General features: G+C 40.5%; 1 protein-coding gene across 3 annotated transcripts; it reads right to left on the bottom strand.

The window, feature by feature from the left end:
• Window positions 1–8,473: 8,473 nt before the first annotated feature.
• Window positions 8,474–26,049, bottom strand: LOC308060888 (UPF0489 protein C5orf22 homolog). Of its 3 annotated transcripts, none has more exons than XM_080380146.1 (9): window positions 25,885–26,049; window positions 23,231–23,376; window positions 21,938–22,087; window positions 17,851–18,313; window positions 15,731–15,793; window positions 13,417–13,538; window positions 12,453–12,519; window positions 11,703–11,842; window positions 8,474–9,986 (listed from the first exon to the last, which is right to left on the bottom strand). In XM_080380146.1, exons 1-9 carry the CDS (start codon window positions 25,987–25,989, stop codon window positions 9,854–9,856), a joined length of 1,389 nt encoding a protein of 462 aa, XP_080236272.1. In that variant the 5' UTR covers window positions 25,990–26,049; the 3' UTR covers window positions 8,474–9,853. The 3 variants fall into 3 exon arrangements, with proteins under 3 accessions (XP_080236272.1, XP_080236273.1, XP_080236274.1); XM_080380147.1 differs by lacking the exon at window positions 25,885–26,049 and adding an exon at window positions 25,592–25,803; XM_080380148.1 differs by lacking the exon at window positions 25,885–26,049 and adding an exon at window positions 24,897–25,521.
• Window positions 26,050–26,086: the final 37 nt, after the last annotated feature.

Below are 26,086 nucleotides of genomic sequence, written 5' to 3'. Positions count from 1 at the left end.
CTGACATATTTTCAATAGGCATCCTTATTACACAAAATATGCATAATAGATCAATGTGAAGCCAATTTTATTGTAATTAAAACTTTATTTGTATTTATTATGAAATCCAGTTCATGAACATTACTTAGTATATCTCATTCACTGCACCCCTTTCTCAGTAACTGAGTACATCCCCTAAGAAAGGGAATACCATCAGTCAGGAGCTCACAGATCAAGGATGACTGCTAACAGGACAGTACTTTCTTGAGCTTCATACAAGAGAGACCTGAAGTTTTTTAATGCTGAAACTTTCCAAAGCCTAAAGTACTTCCAAGCATAGGATTAATGAGGATGCAAGCTGTGTTTTTTGTTGTTGTAGGACACCACTTTGAAGTGATCAAGTAAAGATACAAGATGAAAACATTACACTGTTGCAGCAGTTGTGCTGGGGGGTGGAGGAAGGCAGGGACAGCTTACTTTCCCACTTTAATATGGAAGGAAACAAAATCAGATTTGCTTGCTTTCTGCAAGAAGTATTCTCTTACAAGAGCCAAAACAAATTCTAGATCTTCTTTTAGTCATTGCGTGATATTGGAAGAGCAGCAGGACTGAAGGGACCCAGAGGATCCTCTGAGTTCAATGCACAAAAACACTTTTAACAATTGCTGGCTGGGGCTAAACCATGACAACCACCTGTCCGGGCAACTTGTTCTAGTGTTTCACCACCCTCATTGTAAAGAATGTCTTCCTTACATCTAGTCAAAATCTACCCTCTTTTAATTCAAAACCATTACCCCTTGTCCTGTCCCAACAGGCCCTGCTAAAAAGTCTGTCCCCGTCTTTCTTATAAGCCCCCTTTAAGTATTGAAAGGATGCAATAAGGTCTCCTGGAGCCTTCTCTTCTCCAGGCTCCAGAACAACCCCAAATCTCTCAGTGTTTACTCACAGGAGAGGTGTTCCGTTCCTCTAATAGTTTTTGTGGCCCTCCTCTGGACCCGCTCCATCAGATCTGTGTCTTTCCTCTACTGAGGAATCCAGAGGTGGATGCAGTACTCCAGGTGGGGTTTTACCAAAGCAGAGTAGAGGGGCAGAATCACCTCCCTTGCTCTGCTGGCCACACTTCTTTTTATGCAACCCAAGGTATGATTGGCTTTCTGGGCTGCAAGCACACATTGCTGGCTCATGCCAAGCTTCTCCTCCACCAGTACCCCCAAGTCCTTCTCCATGGGGCTGCTCTTGATCACTTCATACCCCAGCCTCTCCCCTTACTTCAGCTGACCACCAAATTATGTGATATTCTTCAATAACAATTAGTTTCCCAATTTTTCTAGTTATTTCTCCTTCATCTCTAGTATTCCACTATCTTACAAATCCAACATGTTTTTAGAAAAGTCATAATTCCTGCCATTTTATTTCATGCTTTCTCATTCTGAGGGAAAAAAAAAAAAAAAAGGCTATAATGCATATAGCCCCTGGCTACATACATTACAATATTACACAGTTCCCATCCTCAGCAATAAGAGAAATCCCTGGGTGACTTTTTCATTATGGGGCACTCCAAGCAATAAGGTATCAGCCTAAATGCATTTGGTGAACCAATGGTCTTTACCTAAGGGTACTGAGACTAAATGGTATGCACCGCTCCAGGTTATTTTGGCAGCCCTTCCTAGTTTCACCTATATAATCCAGCAAAGAGGTGGGACTGGGGCAGATAATATAATCGATAGAATAGTTTTCTTTCATAAGCAGAGAGCTAACTCCATATCTCACTCAACAACACTAGTGTTTTGAATGATCCAAGTTTCCAGGAAGCACAGTTCACCATGTGCACACAACCCCAGACATGCTCCCTAAACCCATGCTCCAGTTACTCTCTCTAGTTTCAACAGCCTTCTCCCACTCACTTTTTGATCAATGAGAATAAATCCAGTTGTTTATTCCCACTTATTATACACCATTATTCGTTATATATAGACACATCACAGAGCACTTTCCAACAGTGTCTGACTTTCAAGCAGCTCCTCAGACCCACCCCACAGCTTCTTCACCCTCCTCTACTTTTACGTTCTCATGACGTTACACACTGTCTTTACCAGCTAACATCTGCTACATCCACTGAACACCACTTCTGCCTCACTGCAGCTACTGATTGCCCTCTGAACTCGCTGGTGCTTCAATTTTATGACTTTCCCAATAGAAGTACAGCTTGTGGCATCTCCTTTTAAAGTTCTGTCACCATTCTTAACATTCTTTCTATCTCATTTTTATCTGAAGAATATTAAAATTGAAATATAAGCACTTTGATGAAGTGTAAAAATCTATAAAAAGAGCTATAACTAGTTACACTGAGTTGGGGAAAACTGAAAAAAAACACCTGGGGGTCTGTCAAGTGAAAAGCGGGGTGGGGGGGGGGAATCCTCTCAACCCCAGGTGTTTGATCCATCTATTAGAGCCTCAGGAAAGCCACTGAGACCCTCGTGCCCAACCAGTCTGTCAGTGTACTGTTACAGGGACCCTTCACTGAACAATCCCACTGGATCAGATGGCAATTCAACTGCCTTGTTCAGGGAAATGTGCCAACAGCATCAGGGAGACCCCTCGGCGGGTCTTCCCACTTTGTGTGACTGTTACCTGCTGCCAGCAACTGTTAGTGCCCATAGAGGACTCACACTAACAGTTTGTGGAATAACGCTCTTTATTACAAAATCATGACAAGTTAAGATTCGTGGTTGCTGGTGATAGGGACTGTCTGCAAAAACAAGCTTGAAATGATACACTACCAAACTATATACAACCAAAACCTTAATTACTAATGACAGCTAGAATTAATTTGTTATTTATCATGCATAAGTCAAAGTTCTTAACCAATAAGCATCCCTATGGGGGGAGAAGACACGTTCAGCCCGTTGACTGATCCCAGAAATTACAATGGAATCTTCCCCTCTCTTCTCCATCTGTTCACTTTTTACACTTCATAGTACATTGCATATTCATTCATCAGACACAGGATTGGTTACAAGTTTCTCGCTTCTAATGCAAATTAGTACCCATCCTCAGATAGCACTACTGAAGTTCTCTGCTAACTATGCATGCTCCTCAAGCAGGGCTTTGCCCTCTTTAGGGGGGGCTATTTGCACTGGACATCATTATCTCCCACTACCACAATTATCTCTGCCTTATATTCAGGCAATTTTCTGTTGATGTCAGTGGACTGCAGCACTTTATGACCCTGTTTCTCTCATAGCCAGAACTTTCCTCACTTGAAAGCTTCTTTCTGTGTAACTTAGATAATGATGTTCTTTTCACTGTGTTCTCATGCTCTCCCAGGCTGACTGCCTTGATTAGAAGTCCATTCATAACAACTTTAGAGCAAGTCAGATTGACCTAGCTTTGTGAACGCTGAATGAGAGTTGGGTAATCTGGGAGTTTAGACAACAATTCCACCCCTGTCTGGACTTATTTCAGCCCAGGAGTAGTCCATTTCCATCACATTTAGGTGGAGCTTGAGTGACTCTAGTCATACATATTGTTGTTACTGACCAGTATCGTGTGCCCAGTGAGTTGTAGTAGTACCCTGGAGGCAGGTAACTGAGAAGGAGGTATGTGTTAGTATTACAATGAGATTATTTCACCTGAGGAAAGTAATTTTGCCACAATGGTTGGCTCAGCCATGGACATCTCACAGATTCCTCATTTGACAACTGCTATGCAGTTTACCAGCTGTGTGGTGCCAGCAAGTTCCCACTCCTGCAGGGAGCGCAACAGAGCCTGGCCATGGTGCCTCCACTCTGCTCCATCCTCCGTCACTCCTATCAGCAGGTGCTCAGCTGGCAGGATGTGTTGCTTAAGGAACTGTGGTGATGTAGATTCCATGCATGCCAACCATCATGAAGGCAATAGGTGTATTTTACCCTAAAAAAGCTTTCTGTAATACTATGCTTCTATTAGGTCTCAATTTTCTCTAATTCCCCCGCTCAAGGAGATTTTCCCACAGGGATAATACAGCACATTTATATTCAGAAATTTCTCCTGAAATACCTTTAAGTGAGCAGCTTCTCTTCTGTCTCCAGCCACTTTTTAAAAGGTTATTGACCCGTGTCAGGTATTTACTAGGGTTTCCTCAGAAACCTGAAGAATCACAAGCAGCACCAAAAATAAACACGTTAGTGGGAAGTCATCCCCAACAGCATTAAGTGCTTTAAAGGTGTTTCTCCTCCAGGGGTCCAGTGCTAGGCATTTTGTTCACTAACCTTTTCAGCTGTTGGACCTAATTATGAGGGTGTTTTGGCAAAGGGCTTAAGCAGCACCACTGTGTAACTAGCTACCCTCTCTTTAATAAGAGGTCTAGTTTGATGATTTTAGTGTCACTTCCTCTGCATTGTGCACAGGGTTGTGACAAAGTAGGATATTTAATACTACAGCATTCTGGCTCTAGAGGTGTCTTCTGCCTTATGTGTTTTGAAGGCTGAATGTTGGACATGGCTCACAGCGGCAGCACACCTGCATTACCTGCTGTAACAGAACCCAGGACCAGCAAGGGCAAAAGAAAGAGCCTGAAAGCCCAAGGCAGTAAGAGCAACTTTCTGTTTTCCTCTTGCCTGAATTGAATGAAAGATGCTGTGTAATTAATACAAAGGCAAATTAATAAGAATTGTGTTTTTCAGAGTGTATGAGGCATGAAAGACTGTAGTTTAAAGTCAGAAAATATTAACTGAATTAAAGGCTTAGAAGCAAAAAGAAGAGGACCAAGAGGAAGGATCAAAAAAACAAAAGGATGAGCATGTGGGAGGGGGAGAAGCAGAGATTTTGTTTCTGGGATTGCTTGCCTCCTTGAAATCTGAGAAACAAAGGAAAAAAAAAAGGGAACTACTTCCATTCCTCTGTAGTATCTAATAATACATGAAGTGACTTGTCAGAAAAGAAGGAGCAGCATTCACAACCTCACCAAAGGCAGGTACTCCGATCCACACATTTATTCTGTCAGACCTCTGAGAACAGTATCTTTTTTCCTAAGGACTGAAGGACTGAGCAATTTTCTTTTTTTGCTTCAAGGACCCTATGAAAATTGTAGTGAATCATATATTTTATGTTTTATAAACATATTTCTATTCTTGCAATTTAGAAACAAGAAAACAAAAAACCCTATTAATGAAGTATTTCTGTCTGACATGATATTGCTGCCTGCATTTAAAGTTTTGGACTATCTGGGAAATGAAAACCGCTAATGCATCAGGTTTTGGTTTTGCACTCCTTGGCAAGTGAGATGTGATTTATCTGGGAGCAGTTCCATATTTACTTGAAATAAAATTAAAGCACGTAAAGGTATGGAAACACAATCCATAGCAGAATCCCAGATCTGGTTTTAGTTACAGGAATTTACAAAATGCCACACTAAAAGCGAGAGAGAGTTGTTTTTCAGTGTTCAAGGTGTGAGGAAGGACTGAGATTTATCACACCACAGTTGCTTGTTGAGAGGTATTAACCCTGTGTACTGACGGACGAGAACCAGCCACCTCCCAGTTTAATGACCAGCCTAGAGCCAAGGTAGGGAGGGACTTGGGGAAGCAGTAGGTTACCTGAAACAAAGGGGTGTTCCAGTTCAGGTAAGTGGTATTACACAGATGACAGCAGAAATTCAATGTTAATGGAAATTGGGTAGCTGGTGACCTGTACTACCTTTAAATAAAAAAAAATAAATAAAGCTGAAGTAAAGAGAAGAAAGCCTCAAGGCAGGCTTTGCCTTGGCATGGACATTGGCGTTCAGAGCTGAGTGAAATGAAGTGCCAGGGAGGGACCACCTTGTGTGGGGCAGAGCGTTCCGGAAGGCTTTCATACTTACTAAATTTGTGTTTTCTAAAACATTTATGGCAGAGACAAGAATGGCTGGAAGACATACAAAGGACATAACCATTAGAACAGAACATAGTACAGTGAGATTCAGCAGATTATCTTAGCTTTATATTAATAACACTGCTGCGAGATGTTTCTTGACTGACACTACACTGAATCTAAGATTTAGTATCACTTAGGGCAGGTGAGGGACAGGCATGTGTTAGACCTACTTTAGGAGGTTTAGCCCTAAGTTTGCACATAATGGACCTCATTCTGTAACGCAGTGAAAGACAAACACAAATGTAATACTATTTTTGTTTTGCTAAGGGCCTTGAGTAAATTTATACACCAATGATTCTGCTAAAGGTAAGCAATCCCATAAGAAAGCTCCCTAGCAGACAATTCAGTCCCCTGGGTAGATGTGCAAAACCATTAGGACATTTATGGAAACTGCTGGAAATACATAACTAGCTTGTAGACAAAGAGGGCTGGAATGATTTCTATCTCCAGTGAGGTGGCTCCTTTTTGGAGAACGCTAAATATCCCTATTTGAAATGACGTATGTCCAAAGTGAACTGTAAGTAAACTGTGAAGAAAACCAACCACAAAACAGGACCAGACAAAAATTCAGACCAGAGCCATTTCTTGAATGTTTGGGGATATGGTGAGCAGCAGCTCTTCCTTGGAGAAGAGTTCCCTTATCCGAGAGAGGAGGGAGGTGGGAGTTCCTGTAAGGTTGCAGGGAGGTAAGCCCCAGCAAAAGGATGCAGCACCTTTGCGAGCTGTTCTTCTGACAGAGAAGTGGGGCATCCGGGGGCCCACAGACTGAGAGAAAGGCAAGGAATTAACCTGCCGCTTCTGGCGTGTCAAAGTACTCCCCTGTGGTCACTGTGGACCTAGCCAGACCGCCTCTCCCGAGATGGCTCTGCAGCTGCAGCTGATGGGTGTGAGGGGGTCTGTGCCAAAGCAGGTGGGCCTGGGTTGGCGGTGTACCTGCCTTCCCATCTGCACTGGGGTGTGGGAGCTCACCTTTGCTGCAGGGACAGAGGGGGTCCACCTGCAAGAGAGACTGAAAGCTGAAGGTAGAAAACTGATGCCTTTCATCTTCCCTCCCGAGAGCGGACGGGACTCGCAAAGGTTTGTGGCATTGAGGAGGCCAGGAGAGGCCCTTCCAGGTGCTGCCCACTGGAGGCATAAGACAGGACCATTACCCTGGGTCTCCTAGAAATGGGTCTCTTCCCCCAAGACTGATGTTGCTGGAGAGTGATTTCTTCCTCAACAGCAGCAGCAGCATAACATGTTTATGCAGCGACTCTTTGACCCCCCCAGTCCAGCTCTGACTGTGACTAGGGACATCGGCAGTCATCAGGGGAAGGCACAGACCAGAGCTCCCATAGACACAAACCCTGCAATGAAGGGAAGAAATGGTAACAAGGCATGGCAACCTCGGCCATCTGACTCACCTCCTGTCCATTCTTCCTGAAAAATCTCATTTTGTTCCAAGTGACAAGCTGAGCAACTGCAGTGTGGCTGGGGTGGAGTCCTGCTGATGCACAGGGAAGACAGTTGCCGCTCAAGTGTATCTGGTTTTAGTACCCTATGTTGTATTGCACACAAATGCGTGATTGTTTGTACCCAAACGGTGGATGGTCCGTCCATCCTGGAATCTGGAGCCACAATTAAGACAGAGCTACCTCTGCATACCTCTGCAGCTGAGGAGTCTCTGTAGGTGCACTGCAAAGCGGGCATCCTCACCCCTCAGTGGTGCCAAAGGGAGCAGCAGGGCGGGCAGGGGCACTGCCTCCACAAGAGACAATGTGGAGCTGCTGTCTGACGTGGCACTGCTATGCCGATATCCCCGAGTGAGTTTATTTCTAATGGACCTTCATGCCCCATCTTTACAGCACTGATTAGAGGTGTCATGCGTTACAATTTAATTGTCTTGCTCTGCGTAATAGATATTAAAATAAGTGGAGAGGAAATTGAGGCAGACACAGATTTGTACATGTGGTCAATAAATAAGCCATATCCAGCAGATGCGAGAAACAGACACCCGCTTCTGGCTTTGATTATTTTTGCCAAAGTAGAAAACAACCTTGCATATGTCTTTTTAATGCGGAAATTAATGGCTTTGTAATTATGCAAGACTGATATTTTCTGGAATGTATTGCACAGTGTTACTCATAGACTTAATATGATACTAATTTGACACTCATGAACAAAAGCTATGCCTGAAAGGAAGATTTCTTGAATAACTTGGCTAACACTGAGACAATTCATGATGTTACTTTCATTCTGCAGAACCATAACGAACGTGTGTGAGTCAGCACTGGCAGGGTGCAGAACAACCACAAAACCACAGATGAAATGCAAACAGTACATTTACTTTCATTACCTCGCCAGCCGGGGGATCCCTGAAGCAGCAACCAGGCAGATACACCCAAGCAGGGACGCAGGCACTGCTGAGCTCAGTCCACGCTAGAGGACCCCTCAGCCCTGGCTGCCGGGCACCGTTTTGCCCTTTCTCAGCCCGGCTTTCCCCGAGGCGCCCGCCCGTGGCTGCGGGGCTCAGCTGTGCCCTGCGCTGGGGCCGGTGGAGCCGGCTGTGCCTGGCACCAGGCAGCCCCAGCACCACCTTTGATACAACGGTTTTGGTTGTTGGTTTGTTTTTTTTTTTTTTTTTTTCTACCTTATTCAAAGTCCTGCAAAGAGCATCTCTTACTTTAAAAAACCCAAACGTGACATGAGCAGTACATGATTGGATTCCACTCAGTTTCTGTATGCAATGCATGGCTCTTCATGAAGGATTAAGGATCTGGGATCCAAGGCAAGCCACATCTTTGTGACAAAATACATAAACATGAAGAAAATGGGTCTGCGGTCACGGAATAGATTCTGATGGAAGAAGTATTTTAGAATAATTACATATTTACAATCTGTAACATAAGTCATATCAACAGCAGTAGTACTGTAAAAGTGTACAAAGTCTCTGGAGAGCAAATACTGATGTTAACAAACAATTTCAGAAAAAATTACAAGCAAAATTTATTCACAATAAAAAACAATATTGTAGGTGGTATTTCCTCTTTCCCATTTCAGTTTCATTCCCAAATAAAGCCTGTGGGGATTTTTTCCTCTGGAAGTGGCGGTTTTTGCTAGAACTAGATTGCTGTCTAAATTAAACGGTTCTAAACCTGTTATTTTTGAAACAGCAATACTGAAATGAGCAAAAACCTGGTACAGAAGGTTTCGCTGCTGAGTTCAGTGAAGTTAAATCTTTGTTTCCGAAGAAACCAACAATTCCACTCCTTACAAGATTCAACAGATAAAAGCATGCACACGCATGCGTACTTTTTATCCTCAAAAATACGTAAAAATGAAAATACCAAGACAATGTCCATACATTAGGGATATTATCTGAGTCACCAATGAAATACACTAAGGCAAAATAGGAGAGTATTAATGCAAGAAAGTATAAATACAAATGATATTCTGTGGATGGGGCAGAAGCCATAAGCTGCTCTAAAGAAAAGAGAGGGGGATGCCTGGCCATCTCAGTACAGCAGTTAAGAAACATCACTATGTAAACCTAATGTCTCAATGGCATTTTTGAGATAATTTTGTAAATAGTATAACGCAATTCAGGGACATGTCTATTACTCACAAAACTCTATCAAAAAAAGTTTAATTACATAAAAGAAATCCATTTATTTCAAGAAGTTATATATATTATTTATTTTTTTACAGACACTTATAGAAATAAGGTGAAAAAATACATTCTATGGTCGAGAAATAGTTTCTCTTGCACCAATTTGAAGAAACAAGACAGTAAAAACAATAATCACAAAACTAATCTGAACAAAGCCAAACAGGTAACAGTTCAGATGCAGCTGACTTGGAGAAAGCAATGCAACTCAAAACTAGCTTTGGGTCAGCTTGGGTTCTAGTGCCACCTGCTGAAATAACAGTATTTTTCCCCATGCAACCATAGCTAATACGCAATTTTAATTAATTCAGTACATTACAGGGCAATACATAAAGGTCACAAAGAAGATGAGGTGCTTGAGTAATTCAAGTGCACATCCAGAGTGCCATACACCAAACCTAGTAAACGGAGAACCTTCTCTTGAATGATGTCAACCTGCTCTGAAGGGCAGTAGTCATCTAAACTTGATCTGTAACGAGGAGTTGAAAAAAGCATGAGAGAGTACAGATATCACCACCATGACCATGTTTTGTATTCTTGTCACGCTCTGTGTCTAGGCTGAAGCTACTTTCAAACTGTAGTGAGATCTGCCTCCCACCATCCCTTTAAAGTGTAGTGCTGTGTTTCCCCTCACTTATCTCAATGGTAACAGTTTGCTTGAAGTTGAATAGAAAGTCTCAGCTGATCAGGAATGTAACCTATCCATCCTTCCAATACTACTCTCTTCCTGACTCTGACACAGCACATGTTGGCAGGCAAAGTTCAAGCACATGATCCAATTAAAGCACTGGTAGAAAGTTAAGATTGAAAAATTCAAATGCTACTAGTAAAATAGGTAGGAAAACTTGAAAAACAAATCTTCACAACACCTGGGACAGGATATTATTAACAGTATCTATTAATGAACTGCAAACAGATACTAGTGAAAAAGCAGAGCTGACACTTCTTGGATTTTCTATCTGTCAAGATCTACATAAATGATTCTGTTTTCTCAGCAACAGATAATAACCCTGCAGTTGGCACAGGAAAGACAGTTTCCTTTTATTGTAGGTATTAGCCATATTATTTCTTGTGGACAAAACCAATTTCCTGTCAGCTTCTCCTATTTTTGTCTGCCCTTTAAGGGCACACTTAGTATTTTTCAAGTGATTAAATTACAACAATTTCTCAACAGATACACTGTGGTCTTAAAATTAAGTTTTTCCAGGACAGATCCCTAGTTCTCCCAGGTCTCTGGCGTCAAACTCCATCCTGTTCTCCCTTACAGTCCTGGAAGCATAACTTTTACCCCATACAAAGCTTTACCAGAGCTTTCTAGAATATAAATCCCTTTCAGCCTATTACATGAAAACCACTTCCATCAGAAGTTTCAGTGAAAACATAAAACCTATCTGTAGTACAGTAAACCCTGGAGCAAGAGAGTAAGGAATGTGCAATTTGAGCCCATGCAGGCTTATCCAACCTAGCTTTGCTCTAACTAGCACAAGCAATAAAAGTAGTGCAGTATGAACCCCAGAGACGGCTATCAATCACAACACACACAAAGCCTTACCACAGGCTTTATATAGCCTGTGCTGAAGCTGATAAAATCATCATGCTCTCTATAACTACCTGAAAGGAGGTGGTAGCAAGGTGGGTGTTAGTCTATTCTCCCAAGTAACAAGCAATAGGACAAGAGGAAACAGCCTGAAGTTGCACCGGGGAGGTTTAGATGGGATATTAGGAAAAGTTTCTTCTCCAAAAGGGTTGTCAAGCATTGGAACAGGCTGCCCAGGGAAGTGGTGGAGTCACCACCCCTGGAGGTATTTAAAAGATGTGTCATGTGGTGCTTAGGGATATGGTTTAGTGGTGGACTTGGCAGTGCTGGGTTAATGGTTGGACTTCATGATCTTAAAGGTCTTTTCCAACCTAAACAATTCAATGATTGTATGCTTTCACTTCTTTTGAGATCTGTGCTATCTAACGCCTGGTAAAACTGGCCATCAGCGCAGAACCTTCCCTCATCCATGCAGATACTGACACTGCTTTATGATCAACATTTTCAAATGTCGATTTTCACTGCAATCAAGGCTTCCACTTTAGGACAGAATTTAAGATGTGCCGACCAGTGCTATATTGATAAGAGTAATTTAGCTTTGTAAGCACAGTCTGAGAACTTTTAAAATAAAAGTATCTGGTGTCTTACCGAGCAACTGTCACAAGTGTGGGCTTAGGCATATCTTTTAGTAGAATTTTAATGGATTGTATGAGGCCTTCGATCTCCTCTTCAGTGCTAACATGGTGGGGAAGCTCCACATAATCACAGGTCAGACCAGCCTGATGGACCTACATGTAAATTAAACAAAGATTTAAGCTTTATCAGTAATTCATCAATACAAATTATCTGTGTAAGAAGTTTCTAAGATACCATACCTAGCCCAGTAGGTAACTTACACCTCTCCAGGCAGCAAGAGTTGTTGTTCCCCCTGCCCCCCAACTTGTTCTTTAAACAAAAAGAATAACATTCCAGAGGTTTTATGGATTGCTTCATTATCTCCAGTACACTGTACCTCTATGAACTCAAATGTATGCTGCAGCCCTTGAAGACATAGGTTTGATCTTTTACAAAATAGGTACCTTAAGTTCTATAAAGTCTATCAACAGACCCTGGTGAAATGAAACCTCCTTTCACAGGAAGCAGCCTGAGATGTCACAGCCCTGAAAGATCACATTAATGTTGCCTAAATATAGACTAGCAGAGTAGAATTTTAGAAGCTTTAAAAAAAAAAGGTGGCCTAAGTAATCAAGTCGTTCAAAAAAAAGCAAGAAAAACTACCAAAATCTCAAAACCCTGTATCAAGGAGCAAGTCTGAAATGAATCATGATCTTTTCCCTTCCTGTTGAGGCTGTGCTTTTGAAATCTGCCTACTTTCTGCTCTTTTACGTAGCCACCTACCATTTCGTAGTCTGGGCTTTCCATCCTGGTTTTCAAACTGTGAACTAGTTGAACAAGTGGCTTCATTCTGGAGTTAAACCAAAACCAAAATTTGTTACATGAACAGTTGGAAACACGTCTTTAATTAAGTTGTTAAAAAAAAAAAAAAAAAGAGAGAGAGGAATAAAAGAAGAAAGTAGAAGTCATCATGGCCTAGAATTTGAAAATGAAACTTACACCTCTGTGTAATCTTGCACCCAAGAAAAATGGAAATTGTCAGTATTATTGTACTGTCTCACCAGTTCATTCCTAGAAAGCCCCTATATTCACACCTGCCTCTGGCAAGACCTCTTGGCACTTCCTTTAGGGCAGGCCTGGAGAGAAGTAGTTGTAGCTCAAAGTCATATGAACTCGATAGGAAATGCTTGTGGTCAGTGTTACACAGGTTTGACAGTAACTGCTGATTTGATGGGGAAAATGAGTGATATTCCCATCAATGTGAAGCTTGGACTGCTGTTTTTCAGCTGAACACATTTAGTTTAAAAGCACAGCAGATGCTGCTGAGATGTTTTGTGGAGGCTGTTGCTCAGGTACAGCCTTTCATTCACTTACATTTTTCCACACAAAGCAGAACCTTCAGGAGCATCAAAGAATTTCTTCTCCATATCCTCCATAGTTTGTTGCTTTTTCGAGAGCTCTACTTCACACAGATCACTTAAATTCTTAGTCATCAAATATGCGTCCCTCCAGACAACAGAATTTGCATGAAGCTGTACAGGGCTCACCTTGAAAGGCTTACCACGGCACTGAGGACAGCAGACTGTCTTTCCTTTGTTTCAACTGACTCTTTCTCCTCTAGAACTACAGAAAAAATAGTAGCCTTGCATAGATCCTAATTTGCCTCTCCCCTTTGCTGTTAGCAAAGTGCTGAGCTAATCAGTTCCCAAACTACTTTTTGCATTTCAAGCATTTAGAAATCTCCTACCCAGGATATGAAGCCCATTTCTGCAGGGTCTCTTCATCATCATTGTCACACAAATCTGCAAATGCTGCTTCCAGATCTTCCAGCTGATGAACACGGTTCTCAACACAATCCAGCAAGCCCTCCTTTAAATAAGCACATATAAAAGTAATTAGGAAAAAAAGAGGTAAGAATGTAATGGCTAACTATGATTTAAATTCTGAAATAACTGATCTACTGGAAGTAGGGAATCAGAAACAACTGATTCCTTATTACAGAACATCTTTTCAAAAGGATCAGAATGAATGCCTGCAGAAGCTGTTACACCTTCAGAATAAATCACTTCTCTGCTTTGTCTTCTCCCCAACAAATAAAACCAATCCAGATTCACATTTTGGCAGAATATACTAGGAAGTGCTAAGTAACTGTATATGACTAATTCTTGGATTTCTTTCTATATCACTGAAATGTTCAGATGAGTACAAGCTTTACATTTTTATAATGAAAGGATAATTCAATTTTTTAGGTTAAAAAATATTATCAAATCAAATGCATTTTCAGAAAAAGAAAACAAAATGGGCTACTTGATGCTTTTTGAGGCTGTTTCAACTCTGTCTGCCTGAAAAAAACACAGAAATAATTTAAAATGTCCATTATTGCTCTGATCCTGCAAAGGTTTATGCCCTTTCTTAAAAAGTTCAGAACACATAAAGAGGCAGATTTCTTGGAGTAAGGCTACATGATGAATACAGTTGTACATGCAAATATTTGCAGAAAGACATCCTACATAACATATGAAATAAAAAGTAATCTTGGCATATTTGGTACTAAAAATGCAATAGTGTACAAAGGAAAATTATTAAAAAGCATATTGGAATAGATGGGTAACAATTAAGAACGTAACAATTTCCCCTTAGCATTCTGCTGGCTGTATCATGTAACAGATAATGCTTCTTTTAGTCAGTGACGTCAACTTTGGGATAATTTTTAAGAGAAGCTGAGGGTTATCAGTCATTCATGAAGTGCAGCTTTATGATCTTATCCTGGGGTATGCATAAGATACTTTTCTAGGCAGCACCAGCAACTAACCTTAAAGACACATCTGATCCCCCTCCGTACTATGTGAAAAACAAAACCAACTAACCAAAAAAATCCCAGACAACACCACACTAACAGTTTGCAGTATGATAGAAATGTACATCTAATTGTACATTTCTGCATATCTAGAACTAGGAAAATAGATTCTAAGAAACTAGACTTACAGGCTATTTCCTGGAACTTCAAAAAACCGCTAAATTCACCAGCTTTCTGCCTTCAAACCCTTCAAATTGACTGTCTCACTATAAAACCATTCATGGATCTTATCTTGCCTTGTTCATTTCTGTAACTATCTGTTACTCAGAGTCAGCTAACCATTTCATTTGCCTCCTATGAATTTGTTGGCTTATATAAATAACTTATGTCCTGAAATCATACTGGGCACTTAAATCACAAGTATTTACCCCTTTTACACAGGTACCTGTTTTTATTGCTGGTTGACTAAGAAATACAAAAATTGATTTGACAATCTTCCCCATAACTGTATTTCTTTATACACACATACTAAATAGGTTTCATTAACCTGTGATAATTGCATGTGTCAAACCTCTTTGTAATAGTGTTCAGATGAGATTACAAAAGCATAGACAAGATCTTGTTTAGAAATTACTTGGTGTAATGACCACTAGTATGGCTGTCTCCATGGTTTCAGCTCAGGGCTGAATGACTATTTTGGCAGCTACAGCAGGCTTCTATTTCCATGATTCAGAAGCGCACAATGCATAAAATGAAAAGTACATCACAGTGGTATAATACGTCCTTTCCACATTTAAATAAATAGGTAAAATACCAGTTAGGCATTCAGCACAGCTCTATCAAGAACAGCAATTATGGTAAGGAAGGGGAGAGCCTGGAGGGGAAAGAAAAAAAAAAGTACAAACCACCAAAAAAAAAAGAACAAAACAAAAAACCCCAACCCAAACCAAAGCCCTGTTGAGCCATAAAAAGAACAAGATTGCAGATTACTTACTGTTTTCATTTCCTTGTCAATTACCACTTGTTTACAGAAATTAATTTTCACACTCATGTTAAATATTTATGCAATTCACATGTTTAGCCAAAACATTTAATAGGAAAGAATTCCTAAGACACTGCTGATTAGCATTCAGCATGCTGCACAGCTTAATTGGAATCCACTTCATTAAGCACCTTTCATAGGTTGCTTCCTTGTCATAACTCATTTTTATTGGGTAAATCAAAAGAATCATTCCTTCATACAGCCCACAAGGACATATCATACCTCTGTTGCATTTCTATGAGGCTTCTTGAAACTGTACAACTCTTGCAAAAGTTCATATTCTGTCTTTGAAAAAGAAAAGAGACAAAAAATTAAGACTCTTCAAATGAGAAACAAAATCTTTAAAGCCTTCCTTCTTCAAAAAAAGAATCTGACCACCACGACCATTCCTCTCCTCTAGTATCGAGACAACTCTCTACAAATGCAGGTGAGGAAGAGGCTGTAAGGCATGAGAAAGCAATACTTCATGGCCTCAGCCAAACTTTTTTGCAATTGCTTAATTCTAAAGCTGACTTCAAGAATACAGCTTAAAAAGCTAACTATTTACAGCCTGTTAAGATTCTCTGCAATTAAACATGCATGTTACTGAACTAAGGTCCCAATGAGATGCTGTGTAAAACTGAGATGGCAGATTTAGGCAGACAAAACCAACAGGAGAGTATGATTGTAAAAGAAAATAGGACAAGTAAAGGCTTCAGGGTGGCTGGCCAACAAGTTCACAAATAAACTATTACAGGGGCTTGTCGGCCCTACTCCTTGATAATATTCAGGTTTAATTAATCAAGGATAAACAGATCTAATTTTTTACTTAACAGGACTAAAAAGGTGAACACTTACGCATTTTTCAGAGCAGAGGGAGAACGGTAGGGTAGATTATTCTATTTTTACAGAAATACAGAGCATTTTTGGGGCAATGTTTTGGCGTTTTGACTTCTTTGGTGGGAAGACGATACTCTTCTGGATTAATTAACTTTTTTTTTTACCTTTTCTTTGGATTCTTACATATCAAATGTTAATTGAGAAACATTTTTTGATGGAATTATCATCGTTTACAATAAAGGGAATGTAGTTAAGAATATTAATTGAAAATGAAATCATTGTATAAAAAAAGGTACACCAGGTGCTCTGTGCAAGCCCACTTCCAAAAATGGTTCCTAGAACTGAGAACCTATCATAGCACAAAACAAACAAAAAAACATAAGAAAAAAACCAATCCTCCCCCTTCCAAAAAAAACCCCACCAGCTGACCAATGCCCCTCCCTGCCCCAAACCCTCCTCCATTATTTTATTCAGAACATTTCAAGTGTTAAGGGGGGTACTGAATTTTATTCTTATATGGCAAGACCCCCACAGTGCTTTCCCTTTGCTCTATACTTTGCTTTGTGATTCAGAACAACTGGCATTGCACATTGTCTGAAGATATGATCATCAATACTACATGTCAGAAGCTAAGAGAGGTCAGGGACACTATATTCACTTCCTTACAGTTAACAGGAACCAGTAGTCTAGCTGAAACTCAAAGATGTCAGACGTTCAGCACCACAGGCTGCAGTTAAAACAGTGTTAAAAAGAGAGATTTGAATGCTAAAAGCAGCCAGGGTATTGCAGAAGAGTTTGTAAACCTAAATGCCACACCAAATTTTCAGGGCAGATTAGTTCCTAAAAATCCTGTTCACATCAAGAAAAGCTGCTAAATGCTTTGCACTTTTGAGGATCTACATATTTATGACTCTATACAGGTGAGGTACCTTTTCTGTGCACCAAATTATAAATGGAACACTGAGTCTTAAGCTCAAACCCATGGCATCAGAGACAACAGCTGCTTGCTCACTCTTGTACTCAGCGCTCCAGACAAAGGAAATGAGCCTGACTGAGCCTCTCATCAGGGCAAGTTACCACTCTGAATAAACAACACCACCATACCTTTTGAAAGACAGGGTCTCCCGATACCACTGTGGCTTTCCAACAGTATGTTACAGGGGGTAAAAAAGGATACAATCCCTCATCCCTCCCTGAGGAACCTTGCTCTGGGTATCTGGAACGTTACCGTTGGAAATCCAAGCATAACTTTTCTGTCCCAAGCAATAAGCAGAAGTGAGCCATATACCTACCTCTCAGCTTGAATGTGCGCTCAATACTGATTTCAAATCTAAGTATCTACCCCCTATTACGCTGTTGTAATTCTTTGGAGCGTACACTCCCTTAGAAGGTCTCTCCTTCAAATCTTACCATGAATGATTAATCACAATCAGCTTCTCTGCTAATTTAGTTTCTCCATAGACATAAATGCTAGGATGATACCTTCTGTGAATGGTAACAGGCCTCTCCATTGTTATGCTTACCTGTGTATACATTTCTTTGAATGGATTTTTAACTGAAAAAAAATCTAAGTCAATGTCTAAAACATATGTATCCCCTTTCTGCAGTACTTGGCAGACATCTTTAGCAACTGCCCTTATCGGGCATTCACTGTTTCTGAGAGAGCTTGCCGCTGAGCTCTCTGACAAGGTTTCTGTCCTGTTCAGGGCACTTATATTTTGTATTTCCTTTTTCTCCACACTTGGGGTGCTGTGATCAAGGTCACCAGGAGCCACTGACGAAGAGGCAGAAGCAGTGCTTGCTGGGTCATCTGTATTTAGCTTCAGTCTCTTAGCAGATACTACTTCGCCATTTTCTTCCTGGCTGTTTGATGCTTCAGTAGGATTGATGAGAATGACGTGTAAATTTAAAGGCTTCTGGTTTTCTAGCTGATCAGCAGGGACATACAGACCATCACTTAAAAAGTAATGGTCTGTACCTGTAACCCTGCAATTGACAATAACTCACAGTTAATATACATCTTTGCAAAGAGCTTAGGAAAGCGCATGTACACTTTAAGGATCCTAAGAAGAATGAATAGATGTTTGATGGGTAAGAAAAACAATAAAACTGTATACATAAAATTATTTATTTTAATCTGCAGGTTTTTACATTGAAGTTTTTTCAAATTCTTTATGGCCAAACAAATATATTAATATTCACTCTCTATTTTTTATGATAGGCCTACAAAGTTTTAATAGATAAGAAAAGCATATTATGTGCTCCTAAGATTAATTTGCTATTGATTTGCATTTTAAAGACAACATCCAGAATTTAACAAGATTTAGTCAATATTACGGCATATAAGACTGCAAAGCTATGGGTATTTTTTCTTGGATTGCTTAACTTTTATGGAAAATTCTGGTAGTTGTGTTTCAGAAGTGCCCTGAAACCCATGGATATTGATTTAATAAAAGCAAAATATTCTGAATTAATAGGTAGCATTTAACTTTTTTTAACCACTGTTATAGATTTCCTATTCTAAGTGGGGGAGAACTAGTAACTCAAGGATGAACACTTACATACCAATGCAATCCACTTAATTAAAAAATCCCAAAGAAACAAAAGCATTAACGCTAAAAACTCCACTTACAGTAGAAATTCAAAGAAAATAATTTTAAAGTCATATTTCAGTACATTAAGCCTTAAGCATCATAAATTCAGATTAAAAAAAAAAAAAGTTTAAGAAGTGTGAACTTCTGCTCACTTCTGTTAAGGCCTCATCTGATTACAGGGTATCACCATCAACCAACCACAAAGACAAATAATTTCATAAACAACAGAAATCTGAAGCTTAGCTCCTCAGTGACTTGTGGCTGGATTATCCTGAGCTTGCTAAGATGACAGCCTGGATCTCAACTTCATTTGACAGGGCATTCACAATGCCTCTTCTCAGAAATTCTCCAGGGTTCAACAGGAGCTTATGCTACAGCCTTTCCCTTAGTGGGACACAAGCTAGGGTATCCATTACCTATCCAGCCACCTGTTGTCAATTAAACTTTTAGAAAGTTTGTATTTCTGAGGACTCTTTCTTCCTTCATGATTTTTGTAAGCCTACAACCTGAAAAAAAGGTACCCGACTGTCTTCAAAAGGTAGCCCAAAATGCTGTTTTCAAGGATGCTAAGGTGACCAGAGGATCTGTGGGGGAGCTATTCAGTCATCATGAAGTATATCTGTATGTGTGCCAGTTCTCATGGTGAAACGTAACTGAAAGCACTGGTTTTGTCTTACTATTTAGGTTTACTTCAGGCTTCAGATTCAGAATTGTACAGCTTCAGTGTTTTATTTAAGAGAGTAAAATAAAGTGGTTCTCTGCTGTATTCTGTTAAACTTGCTTCAAAAGATTTATTCTGATATGCTGGCAAGAGACATGATTTTTAAATGTCTATTCTAGCTGTAAGAAGTCACAATGCAGTGAACATGGTGAAAGCAAAACTGTCATGGACTGCATGATGAGGAAGGGTCTAATCAGAACCTGAATTGCAGAACGATTCAGATCGGAAGAGACATCTGGAAGTCTCTAGTCAATCATCTGATTGAAACAGAACTAACTTCAAAGCTTGATGAGACTGCCCAGGGCCTTGTCCAATGGAGTTTTGACTTTTATCAAAGGATGGAGAATTCACCACCTGCCTGTGCAGCTGTTTTGGTGCTTAACTAGTAGATTAACTTCAACACCACCACCACCCCCCCCGCAAAACAAACAAAAAAACCCCATACCAGAAAAACTGAATCATGGCTGCTACCAAACAAAAATTTTATTAGCAAGACCAAAGACTAAAATGATAGAAGTTGAACTGCTTTCTCCCATCCACAGTTTAGGAAAAACAAATAAACCAACAAAAAAGGCAAAGCTTTATGTGCATTAAATGCCCAGTTTACTCACAGTAAAAGTGACAAACTTTGGCCTGATTTGTACACCTAGGTTCCATTTAGAAAATAAAACAAAAGCTGCCCATCTCTTTCTGTCCAGTTTTGTTTTAACTCTACTGAACACGCAGCCTCTGAACTTCATGGGTCAGTCAGTCATACTGCATTTAACCATGTAAGCTCACCCTGAAGGGAAACTTATCAAAGGAACTAGCTGAAAATAGCTGAATATGAGTACAGAATCAAAGCAGAACAAGTGATTTTTTGCCACGTAACCCAAACATGACTCCCCTCTCTCTTTCAACAGGGAACAGTAAAAAATATCTGCCTTAAAACACATAGTTTTCTGAAGTATGTTACTACAAAATAGAGTTGTGCAAAAAGTAATTATGAATTTTGTAACATTTGCTAAATAGTATCTCCTTTTATTTCAGGCCAGTTCTATCAAAGTTACCTCATTTACTTAATTATATATATTTTTTAGACTGTACTATGAGTTAGGTTAGAATTTGGCATTCTACAATCAAATGGTAAAGCCAGAAGGATATTCCATCAATAATTCCATTTTAACTGGTAGAGAAAATAATGGATGCACTACTGATAAAGTTGAAAAATTAGGCTTCCCTGACGTTAATAATATCTACTATCTATTATCATATGATCATATGTATATAATCTTTGATATGTACTCACTGGGTGCAGCACAAGGTGGGTGAAAAACTGGCTGGACCAACAGTACCGTGGTGGCGATCAATAGTTTGAAGTCTCACTGACAGCCAGTTATAGGCAGCATTCCTCAGGGACTCTTACTGTTTTGACATCTTCATTAATACCTTCAGCAATGCACTCTTATAAAGTTTACAGGCAGCACTGAAGCTAGGGGAGTTGCTGATATACTAGAAGGCAGGGTTGGCCTCATGAATGACCTAGGCAGACTAGAGGAACAGCCTACAGGAATCATTAAGTTAAATTAAGATGAATACAAGGTCCTGCACTTGGGACAGACTAACCCCATGCAGCGGTACAGGGTTAGCCCAGACAAGCAAGGACCTGCAGAACAGGAACTGGTAGTTCCAGCGGAAAGCAGCTGAGCAGTGCACCCCTGCAGTGATGAAGACTAATCAAAAAGTGTCACTGTGTTAGCAAAAGCATAGCCAAAATGTCAAGGAAAGATTTCTCTTCTTATTCAGCACCAGTGAGGTCACATTTGAAATAATTTGCCCAGGCCTGGGCCCCCAGTACAAGACAGATGTCAATAAACTGAAGATCTAACAGAGGGCCGCTAAGGTGATTAGAGGGCTGGAGCACATGATGAACAAGGGGAAGCTGAGGTAACGGCTTGTTCCATCCCGGTAAGGGAAGGCTGAGGAGGATCTAATTGCTGCCCTCCGTTACCCAAATCCTCTGTTAAAAACGACTGCTTTCTGAGATTTTTTTTTTTTTATTTTAATGAGGAGAACTAGTTTAAAACCTGGGTAATTGAAGTGAAATGTGAATAGCTAGAATTGTCTGGAAAAAAAAAAAAAAAAAAAAAAGGCACAGTTTCCACTGTGCCCATTCATACAAATAGCCACATTAGGTCCTAAGGAAATCACAAATACAAATTAAATTTTCATCTTATCCAAGAATACAAAAAAAGGACTATGAAAAGCTGCAGAGATAGCTTTTATATTACTAGTATTAGAGATCAGACAATTTACCTGATTGTAGTTGTTGACATGTCTTTCCCAATTAAAAAATTATGTTTTCCTTCCGAGATCTGTTGAGCCCAGGGTGGGTGAAGCCATACTACTTGAGAAATATGACCAGCATAAACAGCAGGCATAATCCAGTTCTCAATACTTAATTCACTGTAACGAATGGAGAATGGCAGGAGATAACACTGTTACTTTCTCTGTAAGAAAAACATGGTCAAGAACACCATAAATATCTTTGATATCTTGAAAGCTCCCACACAAATCATCTGAAATTATACTCTCTGTAAGGGTCACACCATCAAAGAAAGAAAAAGAGGGAGATCTTTATTCATAAGAGAGATCAAATATGTTTACAGTAGATTGCAGTCAGTTTCATTCTTAGCACAGCACTTTGATTACAAACTCCATGGATTTGTTGTCCTTTTTCTCTTGATACATCAAAGGAAAATGCAAGGAGCATGAACACTACTCTAAATCACTTCAGACTGACCACATGAGGGTATTTTACTGTAAACTGTTCTAAGCAGACTTTAAATAGAATCTCAGTAATTAAACTGAGTCAATCAGCATCTGCAGACGAGCATCTTTCAACACGCTATTTTTTTTAGGTGTACAATATAGCCCACAAAACTTCTTATTCACCCAACAAAGAACAAAATATTGACTATGGGTATGACAACTCAAGTACTTACAAAACAATTGCATCAGCTTGTCACTGCTGTAAATCACCATAATACTGAAGCAATCAATATTTATTTTAAAACAGGAAGAGCAAAACAATAGCAGAGATCACGCTGGGGCTGGTTACCAAAGTAGTTGGGGGAAAATACTGGTCTTAATGATCTTAATAAGAAAATCTTGTTCAACTTCACATATTTACCATGTCAGCACAGGACATGTTATTTCAATTTCAAAGTCAATTTTGCAGTGTGAGGAGAGAAAGGCTGTTTCAAAACTACAACTCTTCAGACAAAGCATACACTCAGAGTGCTCTCCTGTTACCCTGAGAAACTACTTGGGCTAATACCGTTATATACTACTGAACAACTAAAGGAAACTCATAGATCTTACATTGCTTAATATGTGGCATAAACATTTGTCCATTCATAAAACACACACATAACTTTTTCCATTCAAAAAAATAAAGTTTTCATCAAAATTGTTTTCACTTCAAGATACAACTTGAACCTGACACTTTTGTTCCCGCTGCCTGTGCAGTCATACCAATACTCACTGTAAATCACAGGCAACAAGAAGTGGACGTGAAAGTATTCTGATGCAGTACCCAGGACTTACCTGAAAAGAGCCTCTTTGTCAAATACGGTGTCTGCAGGCATATTCACAGGAATAAGAAGGTCTGGGTGGGAATCAAGATGAACAAAGCTGATATTACTGGCAGGAAGGTGCTTTGAACCAATGGCACGATAGATGAAAGGCAGCACCTAAACCAACATGAAAAGAAACATTTTGATTATAACTAGTGGGCTGAAAAATGCAATGGCTTTAACAGCCAAAAACACTAGTCCCACTCCTATTCCTTTAGAATTTGGGTTTGAGAGGACAAGACAGAAAAACAAGAGAGGAGAAACAACTTGTGGCAAGACTGTACCGTAATCACTGAGTCCAAGTGTTCCACCCAAGGAGCTGCTGAAGAATCACAGCTTTGCTCCCTTCTTTCTTTATAGGCAGTTTTGTTTGCAGTAGCTCTTCTCACTAACCATTCAACTCAATCCTTATTTTTTAATTTACAACTGAACCCCAGAAATGCCTTTCCTCTTCTGCAGAACATTGTCCCTGCATTGCCTTTTCCATGCTACAAAGCCTCCTCACGATGCATGGAGATAAAAACATTTCATTAATTGTGCTTTGTAAGTTAAATGATACAAAGTGAAAATTGACACGCCACCATGATTTAAACTTTAGCTGATCTTTAAACCTATCCCCCTTGAAAAAAGGGCTTAATTCCTAATCTCTACAGGACTTAGTGGCTGCAGTAGACTACCTTTCTCAGCTCTCCAACCTTATCCCCCACCGAAGATCTTTACTCAAACGTGAGCAAAACAGGAGATAAGGCAACTCCTCAATTTTTCACATAGCAAACTCCCAAAATGCAATAACATAGGGTACTAAAACGAGAAAATTGATGGCTGATTCATACCTCTTACACTGAACTGCAGTACCTGCAAGTCTCTCACAGTTATGGGACAGGAACTGCCTTAGCTGACAGAACAAATCCAACAAGGATGGTGAATTATACTAGCCCTATTATACAAGGAATTTAAAGACTGGGCAAGAAAAATTACATGTCATCTCTACAATACAACAGAAACTGAGCTACTTTTTTGGCATAAAACTGATTAAGAATGACAAATCCTGCATACTGCATGGGCATAACCATAAAATATGTCTGACAGCTGAAATTTGGACTGTATTCCATCTGCCTAGGAATACACTGCTCAGCTTACCAGCTACATATGCAGTAATATGTTATACTACTTAAACACTAGATAAAACAAGATTAAAAATAATGAGGGTTCCTTGATCCATGACTTTTACTTCTTTGGAAAAGGAAGTATCTGGCCTGACTGAAAAACCTACAGCCTCTGCAATTAAAATTACAGTTTCATATCAGGTAAATGTTACTACAAATTGTAAGACTAGGAGAGGATGGGAGAAAACACAAAAGACTAAGATCTCTACCTTTGCAAGTTCTCCCGTTTTGGATTAAGAACAAGATTTCCTTTATACCAGCTGTTACTATTAATCAATGCATGACATATCTAGTGACAACTTGCCCCAGAGGAACACCAGTGTCAGCGAAGAACTATATAAAGTTTCTGTGAAGTCCTTACACTTTGGGATGAAAAGCCATTTAAGCTTTACACAAGATAGACCAATGCATATACACACATATGCTGAAAACACAGTGCGTACATTTAATATGAATAGACTTCAAGCTAACCGAAAACAGAAATATAGGGAGTAAAACAAAGAGGAATCATCAGAAGTCGTTATCTCAGTATTCCTGGCACAGAGGCACTCGAAGTCCTTGGTTACCATGAAATGCCAGCTACCACAGCATCATATATTTCAGTGAATCTAAGAAAAAATGATCTGCATTAAACTAATAATTTAAAAATCCTGAACATTATTTTCTTTAATAAACTTTATTACACTAAAATGTTCTGTTTGCAAAGAATCTGTAAGTAAAGAATCTGCTTGCTTGGCACTAAGGCCTCAGCTTATGCTACTATAAACAAACCACATGAGAAACCAGAAATAGCAGTTCGAAAGCAATTCCTGCCTCACTCCCTTTTCCAATTACATAAGTAAAAATGCAAGTTCCAAATTTAACACATTCCATCAAGGAACAGTCAATCTGCTTGTTAGGATGTGTTTACATTTACAAATTTACTGTCGAATGTCATACACCGTGTGGGGTTGAGTTCCCAAGTCCTGCAGCAATGCCCAGCTAATTCCAAAACCAGTGTAATGTAGGTGCGTAGGTGTTACTTCCTTTTAACTACTACAGCATCACGACCCAAAGAAGCCAAAACCAAACCAAACCAACAGAGTCAGCAATGATTTCTTGAACAGATGCCAAAATCCGATCATGGTATTAATTAATCAGTGAATCGGGAAGGAAATCCAGGTCACCTGGGCAGTGGCTTTCATCTAAGTTCCAGCAGTGCCAGACGAGGCTGTTTAAGGTCCGGGCATAGCTGCGGGGACGAGGGCTGCTCCCAGCGAGCGCCCGGAGCGGGGAGAACCCGGCTACGGGGCGGGCGGGCGCTGCCTCCTGCGGGGCTGCCGGCGACCCACCGGGCACCTCCCTCCGCTCCCCCCTACCGGCCTGAGCCCCGCACCACGAAGCTACTCCCCGTGCAGCCCCCGAGGGACCCCCCGTTCCACCGCACGGCGCGGCCCCACCGCCCAGCGCCGACACTCACGTCCTGGTGGTCCTCGACCACCCACACAGGCAGCGCGGGGTAGGCCCGCAGGCAGCCCCGGCGGGGCCGCTCCCCGCTGCCCGCCACCGGGCCCCCGCCGTTCATGCCGTGGCGGCTCCGGGCCCGGCGCGGCGAGGCCCAGCAGGGCAGCGCGGCCCGGCCTCCCCGCCCCCGCCCCTCCCTCCCGGCGGGCGGTGCTTCC

Source organism: Falco punctatus, assembly GCF_963210335.1.
Source record: "Falco punctatus genome assembly, chromosome: 3".
NCBI lineage: Eukaryota > Metazoa > Chordata > Aves > Falconiformes > Falconidae > Falco > Falco punctatus.
This window is presented reverse-complemented; position numbering and strand designations above follow the sequence as displayed.

Bases quoted from the DNA above. Each gene is read 5' to 3' on its own strand.
- LOC308060888 (XM_080380146.1), bottom strand. From the start codon at position 25,989: ATGAACGGCGGGGGCCCGGTGGCGGGCAGCGGGGAGCGGCCCCGCCGG. The intron at 23,377-25,884 runs GTGAGTGTCGGC...ATGTTGGTTTAG, and splicing joins TGGTCGAGGACCACCAGGAC to GTGCTGCCTTTCATCTATCG. The intron at 9,987-11,702 runs GTAAGACACCAG...TCCTCGTTACAG, and splicing joins ACACTTGTGACAGTTGCTCG to ATCAAGTTTAGATGACTACT.